The 14,959-nt window shown below is 56.2% G+C and overlaps 1 protein-coding gene across 22 annotated transcripts in view; it reads right to left on the reverse strand.

Moving 5' to 3' along the window:
- Ncor2 (nuclear receptor corepressor 2) overlaps positions 1-14,959 on the reverse strand; it is a 160,327-nt gene that overhangs the window by 31,854 nt on the left and 113,514 nt on the right. For all 22 annotated transcript variants that reach the window (XM_051204936.1, XM_051204928.1, XM_051204924.1 and 19 more), the window contains 4 exons: positions 10,027-10,169; positions 5,023-5,170; positions 3,311-3,364; positions 1,845-2,448 (listed from right to left, as the gene is read on the reverse strand). In XM_051204936.1, coding sequence (XP_051060893.1) covers positions 1,845-2,448; positions 3,311-3,364; positions 5,023-5,170; positions 10,027-10,169 — 949 coding nt within the window. The remainder of the gene's footprint in view (positions 1-1,844; positions 2,449-3,310; positions 3,365-5,022; positions 5,171-10,026; positions 10,170-14,959) is intronic.

Below are 14,959 nucleotides of genomic sequence, written 5' to 3' on the forward strand. Positions count from 1 at the left end.
CCATTACTCTGCATCATCAAGCCACCAGGTCTGGTTTATACCTGGAGGGCACCAACACACATGCTAGCACATTCTGCCCCTGGAGCCTTCTATGGCTACCTCCCTTCCGAACTGAGCTCCAGGTTTGCCCTAACTGGGCTTCCCTTCCACTGTCCCCTTCTAGGATGAATCCCCTGGTGGTGGTTTGAGTAAAAATGGTTCCCATATACTGGTGCGCTGAATGCTTAGTCTCCAAGGACTATTGGAAAGGATTAGAAGGTGTGGCCGTGCTGGAGGAAGTGTGTCACTGAGGGTGGGCTTTGACGTTTCAAAACCTCAACTAGGCTCAGACTCAGTATCAGTCTGTCTGTCAGTCTTTCTGCCTGTGGATGAGGGTATAGGTCTCAATTACTTTTTCAGCACCATGTCTACCATACTTCCCACCATGCTGGTATATACTAAACCCCTGAAACCATAAGCAAGGCCCCAATTAAATGCTTTCTTTTATAAAAATTTCTGGCCGGCTGGCAGCGGCACATGCCTTTAGTCCCAGCACTCAGGAAGCAGAGGCAGGCAGGTTTATGTGAGTTCGAGCCTGGTCTACAGAGCTAGTTCCATGCCAGGCTCCAAAGCTACACAGAGAAACAGAGAAACCCTGTCTCTTAAAAAAAAAAAAAAAAAAAAAAAAAAAAAAAAAGTGTGTGTGTGTGTGAGAGAGTGTGTGTATGTGTGAGAATGTGTGTGAGCGTGTGTGAGAATGTATGTGAGCGTGTGTGTGTATGAGTGTGTGAGAGCGCATGTGTGAGTGTGTGTATGAGAGTGTATGTGAGAATGTGTGTGTGAGCGTGTGTGTATGAGAGTGACTGTGTGTGAGAGCGTGTGTGAGTGTGTGTGTATGAGAGTGACTCTGTGTGAGAGCGTGTGTGAGTGTGTGTGTATGAGAGTGAGTGTGTGTGAGAGCGCGTGTGTGAGTGTGTGTATGAGAGTGTGTGTGAGAATGTATGTGTATGAGAGTGTGTGTATGAGAGTGAGTGTGTGGGAGAGCGCGTGTGTGAGTGTGTATGAGAGTGTGTGTGAGAATGTGTGTGAGCATGAGTGTGTGTGAGCGTGTGAGAGTGAGTGTGTGAGAGCATGTGTGAGTGTGTATGTGTGTGTGTATGAGAGTGAGTGTGTGTGAGAGCGTGTGTATGAGTGTGAGTGTGTGTAAGCATGTGAGTGTGTGTATGAGAGTGTGTGAGCGTGTGTGAGAGTGAGTGTATGAGAGTGTGTGAGAATGTGTGTGAGCGTGTGTGTATGAGAGTGAGTGTGAGTATGTGTAGGCGTGTGTGAGTGTGTGTATAAGTGAGTGTGTGTGTAAGCGTGTGTGTATGAGAGTGTATGTGTAGGCGTGTGTGTATGAGTGAGTGTGTGTGTAAGCGTGTGTGTGTGTATGAGAGTGTGAGAATGTGTGTGAGCGTATGAGTGTGTGTATGAGTGTGTATGTGAGAGTGTGTGTGAGAGTGTGTGTGTGAGCGTGTGTGAGTATGTGTAAGCATGTGTGTGTATGAGAGTGAGTGTGTGTGTATGTGTAAGCGTGTGAGTATGTATGAGAGTGTGTGAGAGCATGTGTGTGAGTGTGTGTATGAGAGTGAGTGTGTGTGTGAGTGCGTTTCTGGCCTTCGTCATGCTTCTCATCACTGTGATAGCACATTGACTAAGACACCTCTAATTCCTGGTCTCAGACTCATGTTGGCTCCACAAACCATCCACACACACGAAGGCAGGCAGGGCCACCTGTGTTGTCTTGGCAGACGGAGGGTACTCCCTGTGTTTGCAGAGCACACAAGAACCACAGCTCACAGCAAGGGCTGCCCCGGGGCTCTCACCTGCCCTTGTCACCACCCTCGGGTTCGTCCACCTCGTCGGCACTGCAGGTGGCACTGGAGTCGCTGTCCTGGGGAGCGCCTGAGCTAGAACTCTTGGTCGTAGCAGCCTTGCTTCCAGTCTCTTCCACCTTGAGTGGTGCCTCAGACACAGCCTCGATGGCCTCCGTGCCCTTGGCCTTGTCTTCAGGCTCCTCCTCAGTTTCTTCCTTGTGCTCCTCAGGGGCCTCGGGCTCCTCAGGGGCCTCAGGCTCCTCTGTCTTTCCCACATCGATCATCAGCTCCTCAGACTCAGGCTTTTGCTCCTTGGCATCCTCTGTCTGAGCAACTGTAGCCACCTGGTCTCCTTGTTCATCCTTGGAAACAGCAGCCGGGGGTGTGGCAGGTGACAGGGGAGCTACTGGGGATGATGGGCCACTGGCATCGGGGGTCGGGCAGGGCTCAGCGGGGGCTGTTACAGGTTCTTCTGGCGGAGGGATGGGTGGCTGGGTGGCAGGAGGCAATGTCTCAGTGCTGGTGGGCTTAGGCCCATTTTGCCCAGTGTCCTTGGTGGCGTCCGTGCGTGGGGACGGGACACTCTCGGTATCAGAGCTGTTGTTGACAGCAGCTATGTGCAGGATGAAAGCAGAGAGGGGGATGAGCTGCTGCTATGTGGGAGGTGACGGCACCCCCAAAGAATACCACAACAGTCCCCAGGCTCTTACACATCCACGTGAGCCTTGTCCCTCACCAGCCCCTGCAGACCCTCCCAGGGCTGCTGCAGCCCTTGCTTCATCAACTTGCAACTTCAGCTTCTCCAACCCCTAGGCTCTCCAGGTAGCCAGTGCCCCTACAGGGCCAGTCCAAGGATGGACTCAAGACAGACCCTCACCTAGGTCTGTAGCTATGATCTGAGCTCCAATCAGCTCTGTGCCCAACTTTTGGTACTCCTGTGGGAGGACTCAGGGCTTCTCACAAGCTTTGGTTTCCACACCCACAGAACAAGGAACCAAACTGCCATGGAGGCTGAAGAGCAATTGTACAGGCCTGGGGACCACGAGTGCATTACAACAGGGCTGACAACACAGCACAATAAAGACCATTGCATAGGCGCAATCCTGAAAGGGGGCATGCGCGCGCGCACGCACACACACACACACGCACACACAGAAGCTCCAAAGACCCAGCTACAGCCCTGACTCTAGAGGTTTTCTCACTGTCCCTCCATTTTCTGCAAGACAGACACCAGACACTTGGAAACGAGGCCAGGGCCAGGAGCAGGGAAAAAGTCAGGAGCAAACCCAGGAGGGAAAGGTTAGTGGAGCATGCGGGCCACAGCTAGGGACAACAGCAAGAGGAACAGACACTGTGTACGGAAAAACGCACAGAAGCAGCAGCACATAGCAAAGCATGGGGAGAGATGCATGACCGTGGACATGTCACTGCCCACCCAAGCTCGGCCACAGCCACAGCCACAGCCACATTCTTACCTGGGCCACTGCACTCCCCCACTCTGGGAACCTCATTCCCTGAGGCCTGTAGGGCTGGAAGGAAGGTAGAGAAGAATTAGAATCGAGGCGGCAATAATCTATGGAAAAGGAAGGGGTATGGCTGGCAGAGAGCAGGGGACCCATAGCAGCCTCCACTGGACCTCCTTGCTCAGCTCCCCATGGAGGTCCTAGTCACCCACAGCCATGGTGACCTATAGCAGCCTACACATGCAAGGTGTGTCCAGGTTCAGAGCCCTGGCCAAGTGCCAGGGACATAAACTAACGGAGGTTCATATGGCCCTCAAGCCTCTCAGTCAGTCCCCAGCGTCTTCTGCTTGTCAGCTCCCTTGGAGCCCAGAGCAAGGCACCTCTCCCAGAAACAGCATCAGTAACACCAGCAGGGAGCTGGCCATGGGCACACAGGGCATGTGATCCCCAGAGACCAAGAGCAGGGTGCTCATCAGTAGGCCAACAGGTGAGAACACCGACACACTGAGTTAAATCAAGCTGCCTAGGCCAGAGTGCTTTCACCCCTGAGCTCCCTCCTCAAGGCTGGACGACAGGACACGGGAGGCTGAAGCCAGTGAAGTCCTGTGGACAAGCAGACAAGCCTCCCTCTTGGCTGTTGATGCCTACTACTCGCTGTCAGGCAAAGTCACACTCAGAGTCATGCAGGGACTGTGACAACGGTGGCTGGGCCCCGCCCTAAGTTCTGGGGCTTGGGCTGGGAAAGAATAACTAGAGGTTCAGGTCTGCATTGGGCCAGACCCAGCCCACCAGGAGCTCAGGGTGTTCAGAGTCATAGTAGGCACTTTACAGACCCACTCACCAAGTGACAGGAAGATAGATCACAGGCCCCTTTCCCTAGAGGCCTGAGCACAGAGCTATGACCAAACTGCAAAACCAGGTCTTAAGAGACCTGGAGTGACTGCTCCACGCCCAAGTCTCTGTGTACGTGGTGTCGCCGCCTCCTCAGGCTATGATGACAGGAATGAGGCTACAGGGCTGCCATGACCGTTACCACACAAGGAAGTCCTAAGTCAACTGGTCCCTGGCCTGCAAGGGCAGGGCTCACACAAATGCTTGCTAGACCGATGGGCCTAAGTCACATCATGGTCCCCAGGGGGGTATTTCCCTAGGATTCAGTTTCCCCATACTGAAGATAGGCCCAGTGCTCTTAGGTATGCGAGGCTAGCTGGAACCTTCCATAATGCTGTCCCAGGAATCCCTAGGTGGTGAGGGAAGCCTAAGACAGCCTGGTCCTGCCCCTCCCCTTCTCTAAGCAGGTTGTGACCCCACCCCACCACCAGTATCTGGGGTTCACAGTTACTCCCCACTCTTGCAGGCAGCTCTGTCTCCATACCGCCCCCCCCCCCCGCAATGTTACGTCTGCCTTGCTTATGGGGTTGGCTGGGGAGGCATTCAATAAAAAGAGTCAGGTCTTTGCCACCAACAGTCTAGGGCCCAGCCTGGATGCTGGGAGGATTTGTGGCTTGGCCTCCTGGGGTCACTCCAGGCCCTACTATGAAAGCATGTGAACCATAGGGAAGTGAGAGCCAGAAGCCTTTTGCCTAACCACAGCCTAGTCAAGGCTCCTCTGTGGTCATCCCCAAGGCCTGCCCAGAGAACCAGAGGATGCCTAAGAAGACAGAGACACAGAATGGGGTGTGCAAATGTCTTCACCCCCTCCCTTCTGAGGACAGTGACTTCACCTTCCGCCTCCTCGGCCAGCTCTTCCTCATTGGCGCTTGCGCCGGATGCTTCCATCTCCTCGTCCTCAGCAGCAGGTGGGAAGGCTGTCTCCTCACTTGCTGCAGCTGGGGTCTTCTTCTTCTTCCTCCTGGCATTCCTCTCCTTCTCCTGGGACGGGACAGTAATGGTCAAGGCTGGAGACACCCCATACCTGAAGCACAGCCACAGCTACAAGGGCAGTGAACCTGGCTGTATGGTTGTCTAGGCAACCTTCCCACTCGGCTCATCGCAGTGGCCACACGGGCCAGAGCTATTTTTACCATAGAGGCTTCCCAGTGCCTGGTGTCCCAGTGGGACACCAGGCACAGGCCGGGCCGGGCCAGGTCAGCATGGGAAAGCCATAGTGTCACAGTGCACACCCAGGGCTGGTGGAGGGACTGTGGATAGAGACTCAGAATACAATAGGGCCACTGGCTTCAAAGCCAACAACACACGCTCTAAAGGACTCAGGGGGTGGGGGTGGCTGGGGACCAGAAGGGGATTAAACAGGGACAGAGAGACCATGGGGACAAGTCAGCTGGGTGGGTGATCAGGTTTCTATAGGAAGGTGACACTTGGGAGTCCAGGTCTGAGTATAGAGGGAGCATCTAGGCAAGGCTCTGGGTAAGAGAGGCCTATGTGCCAAGAAAAGCCCCGGGGACTGAGCCACGCTGCACTCCCCAACACCCCAACCCTATTCCTCATACTCTGGGCCCAGCCTTTTCACCCTCCCAGCATGGGGCTTCAGAACTTTCTCCAGGCTGAACTTCTGTATTTCTACACTGAGCTGAGCAGCAGTCCAGAGCAGCCAAGACTTCCCTGAGCTCAGTAATCAAAGAATACTCAGCATGCATATAGGTCTCACACTCACCAGGATTTGGGGGTGGGGGTGGGGTGGGGGGAGCATTCTGGATCTAATATGGTGTTAAGCCTGGTCGGCTACGAGGGAAAGGGTGTGGTCTGAGGTGTCTAGTGGCACTCCTGTTTTTCACTACACGGCTAGTTTGGCATCATCTAAAGGGAGTCCAGGTGGAGCCTGCACAGGTTCAGTCACTGAGGAGCAGGCTAGGTGGGAAGAGGAGTTTGGCGGGTGAAGACAATCGTAAGTGAGGATCTTCTCTGGAAGAAGACTGAAGAGAGAAAAGAGGGGACCACAAAAGGACAACAAAGCTAGTGACAGATGATGGTTTTGCTACATCTGGCTGGTGACACTGTCCTGGAAGTATAGCATGGCCATGCTCTGGGGGTGATGGCCTACTGTCTCCACTGCCACATAGGACCTAGAAAAGGCCTTGAGGAGCATCAAGGCCCTGAGGTACAGATGTGCCTGCAATCCCAGTCCCGGAGAATAGAATCCTGGGACACAACAACAAAAGGGAAATGCGTGCCTTTCTGATCATCACCATCTCTATCACCAACACTGGGCCACAGGCTTGTCCTGATTATGCACAGACTTCATGGGACATTTGCCCTGCTACCCACACCCACACAGGGCCTGGTCTTGGCACCTCCCAAGAGGCCCAGGCTCCAGTCTGTGGGTGCGAGGATGCTGTGGCATGTGGCTGGGGATCCCCTTCTGATTCTATCTTTAGCAACAGGAACTAGGCAGCAGGTTGTAGGGATACTCACAGGAAATAGGAGCCCATTCGCCTGGCTGAGCCATGGGCAGGCGATACAGCACACCCTGTGTTTCTAGAGCCTATGGGAAACCGAGTCATAGCTTCGGCACCAAAGGGCTGGTAGGCCCGTGAGAGCAGTATTTTGGAGGCGCGAACACAAATTACATCGGGCATTTACTAAGCACCTATTGCAGACTAGGAATCTTAAAGGCATCGGGTCACATGAATTCAGTTACCCTGCCAGTCGTGGTATGTCACCCCTGCTTCCAACACTCAAGGCATTCCTTAACACCTGGACTCCGCCCTCCACCTCTAGTCCCCGCCACTCTGCGTGATCTAAGTCTGCTCTCCAGCCCCCACACCAGCCCCAGGGACTCTGCATAGGCCTGAACACCCTTCCCCCAGATTGTGAACACTCATTTCCTCAACTCTGCTCCAGCGTCATCTCTCCAGAGGCCCTCTCTGGTTTCCCTGGGGGAATTAACCAATGCCCTCCAACCCTCACTCTCCCTGCATCCCTGCCTCGGCACCTTTTAGGCCACATGCTGGAAGTTCTTGACCAGACTTACTCCTCATCAACCGGGACTTCTGCCTGCTCTGCCTGCTTCCCTCCCACACCTGGAGTACAGCCAGGCACTCCATAACCATGTCATTACACAAATGAGCCTCAGAAACAACTACACCAGCTCAGAGAGGCAAAGCTCGGCGTCAAGGAGGACTGCCTGTTAGAGTTCAAGTACATCCCTGCCTGGAGCATCTCCCAGCAGCCACAGAGAGAAGACAGAAGGAAGCAAGCACCGAGGCCCAGATGACACACTGAGCAACCTGGAGGCCGAGCCCTGAGGGCCAGGACAGACAGAAGGGCAGCCTTTGGCCACATGGAGGGGGAGGAAGACCTCAGAGAGGACAAGGCTGCCAAATGTTACATAACCTGCGACACAGGGCCCCACCCGAGCTCCCGTTTCCTGATGAGTCTCCAGCAGCCATGTGCAGGCCAGGCCTGGGGTGAGCAGGAGGGGACACCCACTAACCTCCTCCCCCACCCCAGGGTGGCTGAGGGTAACATGCCTTCCTGCATTCAGATGGGGCTGAGCCAGCAGCCAACAGCATTAGCCAATCAGGACTCAGGCAGAAGCGACCGGCTGGTTCTTGTGATTTTCTTTTTGAGACAGGGTCCTGTAGCCCGGGCGGGCCCTAATCTCCTGATCCTCCTGTATGCTGGGTTACAGGTGCTACACCATGCCTAGCTTGATCCACCCTCTTACTAGGGGCAACCTGGTACTGAGGAGGTGGGAAGCAGACAGCCCAGGTCAGGGTCTTCCACAAGGGCCGCTCATATACTCCCTCAGTGGGTGCGTGCCATGTACTTCTGGAATATCTGCCTTTGCTTACCGCTCCTTACTGCTGTCCTCAGGACCAGCCTGCTCTTGAGGTCAGTAAGGGGGAATGACAGCCCCTCTCTACAGGATAACTACCTGAATGACAAGGACCTAATCTGTCACACTCAGACCAGAGTCACCTTTTCAGCTCAGCAGCTCGCCATGAGTCCTACACCCCACCATGGAGGAGACCAGCTCCTTCAGCGACTCCAGCCACACCTCGGCCCACTAGGCACTGACTCCGTCTCACTCAGTGACCTGGGCCAAATGCTGACTTTCCACAGGGGAAGGTGCGGGCTTCTCACACACTCTTGAGTGGTACCTCCATCCCTGTTTTATTACACAGGTGGAAACTGAGGCCTGGAGGCCAAGCTGTGCGCACCGAGTATAAGCCACAGCACAGCAGGACCAGGGTACAAACCCACCAGCCCAGAGCCATCAATGCTTTGGAGTGAGTGACTCAATACGTGCATGTGTGTGTCTATCTCTCAGCTGTGACAGACATGGCACACTTAGAAGCCACTTATACTCTGAGCCTTCTGCCATCCATCAATGCCCCCTGATTTTAGCTGCGGGGAGGCTGGCAAGCTGCCTTATGACCCCTTCCAAGCACTGTACTTGTGAGGAAGACACCTCTCCCAGAGACCTCTGAGTCCATTGTTCTCTTTCCCACTTCACAGTCAGAGAGGACAAGACACTCGCCCAAAGCCACACAGCCTGTAAGTGGCAGAGCTCACATTCACACACACAGGTCACTCAGGCCATGTCTATCATGGAGATTACAAGGGTCTCACACACCGAAAGGACGGGGCTGGTAAGTGGGTTGTGACATAAGTGACGGGGAATATAACAAACAGCAAGCAGGTAGAAAGGCCCACGGAGCGCTTCCCTCCTCAGGACCTCCATCCAGCTCACCTGCAGTCAGTCCCTCACCTTCCAGATGAAGAAACAGTTCAATGCGGGGGGGGGGGGGGGCCCTCAGGTCACACGGGTGTCCAACTCACAAGCTCGGAACTAACCCTTCTCTCTAACCCACTAGGTACTCAGGTCCACTGTCCCATTGGGGGTCCTTGAGAGCAGAGGGAGAAGTGCCCTGGCAACGCGAACAGTTGGGCAGTCTCTCGGAGAAACCTGAACTGGAAGCAATGGCTGGGCCATGAGGGAGACAGCTGCAGCCACAGTGGGCTGAGGAGGCTGCCCCTGGATTCTGCATGGGGCTGGAAAAGAGTTCTGGTGGAATGATGCTATGTCTGGCCTGCCCCACTGTGCTGTGGCATGCCAGACCATGTACTGCTGTGCGACCTGCTCCAGGCCTTGGCACGCTGCGAGGAAGAGCAATACACAGAAATCCACGAGACTTTAAACCCAGGGAAGGGTGGGGGAAAGGCCCCCTCCCAAGCCTTTGACCATAGCAGGAGGCGGAAGGCAAGGGTAGAGGGCAGGGATGGTAGGTAGGGTTACTCAGCTGTGAGTGCACACTTCTACTTAGATGGCTAAAGAGCCTCACTGGGCCTCAGTTTTCCCAGCCCTAAAATGATGCTGATCACAAGCGTGTTCAAGAAGAGAGAGAGGATAGAGGCATGACGGGAAGGCAGTAGGATGCCTGGCTCCCTAAGGCCCTCCTGGCCATGGCTGCAAATGAGATCTACATGGAGACACCCTGCAGCCTCCAGTGTGGGATGTGTCTGGCCCCCAAGTCCTTCTCCGGCCTCTGACTCTTGAGACCCGCATTCCGTTTCACTATAGCTCTAATGCCCAAAGGGGTAGCCAGGCAGAAGCCAGGCTGCTCAGTCTTTGCCTCTGGGTCTCCAATCCAGGGCTCTGAGGGCGGTGGCAGATTCCTGGCTGAGTCAGGGCCCAGCCCACCCGCACCTCCCCATGCGGGCGCCAGGCGGCCAGGGGCCACATGAGGGAGGCCTGGCTGTGGGAGGCCTGGCTGTCCACAGTCCCCAGGGGGCCCAGCCCATGAGTTCTGGCCCATACTCACCATCTTTAGCTTGTGCTGCTGAAGGATCTCATCCAGGTTCTGCCTCTTCTTGTAGTTGAAGTAGAAGTTCTTACACTGGGACACGGTCTTGGAGCCCACCATGCGGGCGATGGCTGACCAATTCCTCCCATGTTCCAGGAGGCCTGTGGGTGGAGGGCAGGCAAGGGCTCATGCAAGTCCAAGACCAAAGAGCATAGACAGGGACCAGGGAAACGATGGTGACAGGCATGGCCCCAAGTGAGGCCTCATTTAAGATTCTAGGGATCAGAACACAGACCTCTGCCCCCCCCATCTCTCCCTCCCCAGTTGGGCGGGAGCTGTGGTGACCCAGCCCTGACATTGCACAGCTGCAGCGAGGCCTCAGGAGAGCAAGTCTGTTTTCCGGTCTCACCATAGGTGAAGGGGGAGAAAACGCTGTGGAAGAGCAGAGGTTGGAGCAGGGCCAAGCTGAGGAACGGAGCAGGGTGAGTTTGGGCCCTCAAACCTAAAGGGCCACACCAGACTTAGGAGCCACCTGGCCTGGCTGGGCTCAGCAGCCAAAAATGGATCTTTCCCAAGTCACAGTGTGAGACCACATGGTGGGAGGAACTCCAGATCTGCAGGCCCTCCAAGCCCACCACGGCCACAGACCTCACTACCCACAAGTCCTGAGCCTCATATGGAGTGGCGTACACAGCTCAGCTCTGAGGACACAAACCCCTGGCTAAAAGGCTATGGACCCTTGTTCACACTGCACCACACCTCACTGACCTTCAGTGGGCCCCAGCTTCCCTGAAGGCAAAGCTGGCCACTTTCCCATGGCAGTGACAGAACCTGCCCCTGGAGATGGGGGGTTAAGAGGCTGAACGACTGACTGTGCCAGAGCCAGAGCGCGCCTCAAAGCCACTTTGTACTAGCGCTGCGATGATTTCCCATCAGTTTCAAGTCATTTTCCTCTGCACAAGTAAAATCGAAGCCAAAGGCTGTAATTGTAATTGCTGAGGGTGGGGGTGGGTATCACCCCCACCCACCCCATCATTCAAACCCAGTTGGTGGCTTACTACAAACAAAGGAAATAGCCAAACCTCCAATCACACCAGCAAGTGGCCCCCTAGGTCTGCATAGCATTGAATGGAGTCTGTCTTGCCCCGCCCCCACACCCTGGTCAAGACTAGACCCGTGAGCTTCCCACTGTAGCGGCCTCAGGGGCCCAAGGTATGGAGGAGGGACTGGACAGTTGGGCCACCTGCTGGCCTGCAGTGACCATAAGAGCCACGTGTCTCCATAGCTGCTTCTCAGGGATCCTCAAGGACAGGGGGCAGGGAGGGCCAGGGCTTGGGATCAAGTGTAATTCAGCCCCTGACCTTTCCCTCCTCCCGCGCCAGCAGCAGCCGCCACTTCCAGAACCTGGCGGCTGGGGCTGCGTTTATTTATATTTCCCCAGCGCGGGCCAAGAGGGCCCAGCAAACACGTCAGGCTGCCGAGGGATCGCAGGCCCGGAACCCCAGGGCAGGTCTCCATTTGGAACTGTTGGGGGTGGGGTGACTGATGAGCTGGGGGTGGCCCGACCCTGGGGAGCAGACATTTCCAAATTCAGTTAAGTCAACAAGGAGTCGGGCAGCTGGGCCCCTTAACTAACTCAGCTTATAGAAGCAAGGAGCTGGCAGGGTGGGGGATGACACTCAGCTGTCCCTGAACACGTGTGGTCACCAAGGAGCATTGGGGAGCCCTTCCCAGAGTGTGCCGTACACCCCCCATGATGCGGAGACAGCCCAGCTGCTCTAACTACCCTGGGGGAGCCCCTCTGAGAATGGCTCAACCAAGCCCTGAGCCCAGATGAGGGCAGCCTCCTTCCAGGAGATCCTGGCTGCACCTAGAAAGGCAAGAAGGGACACCAGGGAAAGGGAAGCTGCGGTCACGGGTCCAAAATTCTAAGACACCCCCCCCAACACACTCCCAGCTGCAATTCCCCATAGCTCCATCTAAAGTCACTGTTACCAGCCAACCCCACCCTCCAGCCCGATCCCCAGCGGGGGGGGGGGCACTCACATCCTCTCATCTGCGTCTCCCCCTCGGCCAAGTTTTCTGGAAACATCCGGCTAGAAGGATGCTCCAGGGAGCGGAGCGGTGATCAGGAGGCTGTGGCTGCAAGGCTCCTTAGGGTTTCTTGCTGGTATCCCCTGGCTCTAGCTTTGATTACATCCTCAGGATCAGTGAGGGTGGGAGAAGGAGCTGCTCACAGCTCCACGGGGCCTAGGACTCCTCCAGCCGCTGCCACCAGCCGCCTCAAGGAGTAGAGCAGTGCCCTTCCCGCTTGGGAGGGGGGCGAGGGCAACGCCAGCGGGAAGTTGTCAGTTCTGTGCTGGGTTTCTCTGTGCCAGGCGTCACCAGTGTGCACGCGGCGTCCGTCCGCAGTTCTTCCAGGCACCAGTGTTCCCAGGGAGGACACTTGGGGAGGGTGCTGGCCGGGAGCCCCCAGACCCACCACGCCACATGAAATCCAAAGCCCTGGGCAGGACAGTACCGGACAGCAGTGTCCCTAAACGGCCGCGCTGTGGGACTCAGGGCTCTGCTCAGCTCTTCTTGCTGCCTGACCCAGCGAGCCGCGTCAGGACTGAATGTGACCTCCAGACGCAGCAGGCGGGGGCGGGCGGGGGCCGGGCACAGGCCCAGGTTCGGCGGGGCGGGCCAACTGGCACAGGCTCCCTCCCTCTCTCCCCATCCGTGGCAGCGTCAGCAGCGGTAAGAACAGACTGAGGGATCCAGAAAAACAGAGCTCCCACCCCCGGCAGGCAGGGAGCAAGCAGCCTCTTCCGCCCGCCCGCCAGCCAGCCCTCCCCACCAGCCAGCCGGTTCCACCTGCGGTCGCACCCCTCCTTCCTCACAGGCCCCCAAAGCCTGGACCAGCCTCCCAGAGGGCTGTGGGTGGCCAGGGCTGGCTAGCTTTCTATGGGGATGGGGGTTGGGGAACTTGGATCTACTTGGGAGTACTCTGATACTACCAACCATTTGGGATGAGGGAAGGTCCTGGCTGGGGCTCCCAGAGGTCTAGACTAGGGTCTGGAGACCCTGGCTGACTACTGCATCCTCTCTTTCTCCGAGAGCACCTGCTGCAAGGTCCCAATAGCTCCCTGGAGGCCAAGACAACAGAGCTGCCTTCTACAGCAGCATCCAAGTCAGGCTGACTCCCACAACTGACTAGTCCCTCTAGCCCTCGCTTGCCCTTCCATCCTGCTCTAGAAGCCCAGAGACAGGGACAGATAGCTCGGAGCTTTCCTGTATCCCAGGCCAGCTAGTTGAGAGACTCCCATACTGCTGAGAACCCAGATCTTTCCCATGGAAACCCACTGTGCTCCACAGAGGAACTCCAAAGGGGGTCTATGTGAGCACACTGCCCCCCCCCCGCCCATGGCAATGTTAGTGTGTTCCTGGAAGGTAACCCAAAGGCTACCAGAGCTGAGGAGCCCTAGAAAACAGACAGTTCTACTGCTCCCAACCCTGGGACGGCCGCAGGACACTTGCCAATCAATGTCCAAGAAGCATTTGGGCCCTGCCTGGCCCTTGGAGGGACCAGTTCCTTTGTTGCACCCACCCATGACTGCTGCCCGTCTGTCCACCTATGAGTGCTCGGGCTGCACAAGGCACTTAAGAAAAGAATGAAGCTCTAGACACCCGAGTGTCTGAGGCTGGGATCCATGAAGGTCCCCATGAGTGTCGATAGAGGGGCTGTGGGGTAAGTCCTGGGGATTCCTGAGTTGGCTGGAGCATTCCCAACATCGGGAGCACTGGCCCCACGTGCTGCTCCAGGATACCCCGTGGCCTCAGGTTCTCCCAACCCCACTTCTAATTTCTAAGGAAGGAGTTAGAGGCAGCTACTTAGGAAGTGAAATTGACCAAGACAGGAAGTGAGGCAGGGGGCCTGAGTCAGGTCCTAAAGTTGGCAGAGCCCAAGAGCCATAGCAGCGAGGAGGAAATGGTGGCCAAGGGGGCACTTTCTCATGTGGCACCTGGAGCCCATGAAAAGCTCCAGTGGCTCAGGGGCAGTGACTGTTGTAGTCCCAAACCCCTCCACAGGGGCCTGTGCTCCTGTGACTGTGTAAGCCTCCTGCGGTTTGTGTCTTGGGAACATTCTAGTACTCTGACCTGGAACATCACACAGGAGGACTGGCTCTCCCAGTGTGGGTCTCCCAGCCCCTCCCTCAAAGAAGCTTCAGAGGACACCCCAACCTCCACTCTCACAGCTGCTTTCTCCGACTCACTTGCAAAACAAAAATCTTCCCAGAGCAAGAAGTGAGAGACTCCTGTCCCTGCCCTGGGTCTTCCAGCCACATCCTCCCTCCTGAAGAAATGCTGAGCCTGCACAGGACTCAAGGGATGTGTGATCAGCGAGTGCCAGCCGCTCAGAGACTAAAGTGAGCCCCATGGGGGACATCTGGGACGACCTCACCCTTGAACCTGCCCTGGCCACCTTCCCATCCTCCGGTCTGCTTAAGACCTACCTCACCCTTTAGACCTCGGTGCTTCTACTTGCCAATTGCCAGTACGACAGAGAAATTCCATACCATGCCAGACTCGTGTGAGATAGTGAAAAGGGTGCCACCCACAGAGCCACAGACGCCCCAGTCTGCAGGGCCACAGCGCCCTGTCCCCCACGCCTCGGCTGGCTACACACCTGGGGAAGGGTGTCTCATTGAGGCATACTCCTCAACCACTTTCTCATGGGCAAAGAGAAACAGGATTGCATGGGAATATGGGGTCACCAGGGTCATTCACTACCTGTCCCTTCCCAGCAAGGAGTCAGATGCTGAGCCAGAGGGAGGGAAGGGAGTCCAGAGCCAGCCCCATGTCTGCTTTCTCCCGGGGAACCATCACAACACAAAGGAGGCCAAGACGGGTTCCCCCAGAGCCCCTCATCATCTGCCCACTTGGGCAGAGCCTAGCCCTGCACACATGG

Source organism: Phodopus roborovskii, unplaced genomic scaffold, assembly GCF_943737965.1.
Source record: "Phodopus roborovskii unplaced genomic scaffold, PHOROB, whole genome shotgun sequence".
Classification (NCBI taxonomy): domain Eukaryota; kingdom Metazoa; phylum Chordata; class Mammalia; order Rodentia; family Cricetidae; genus Phodopus; species Phodopus roborovskii.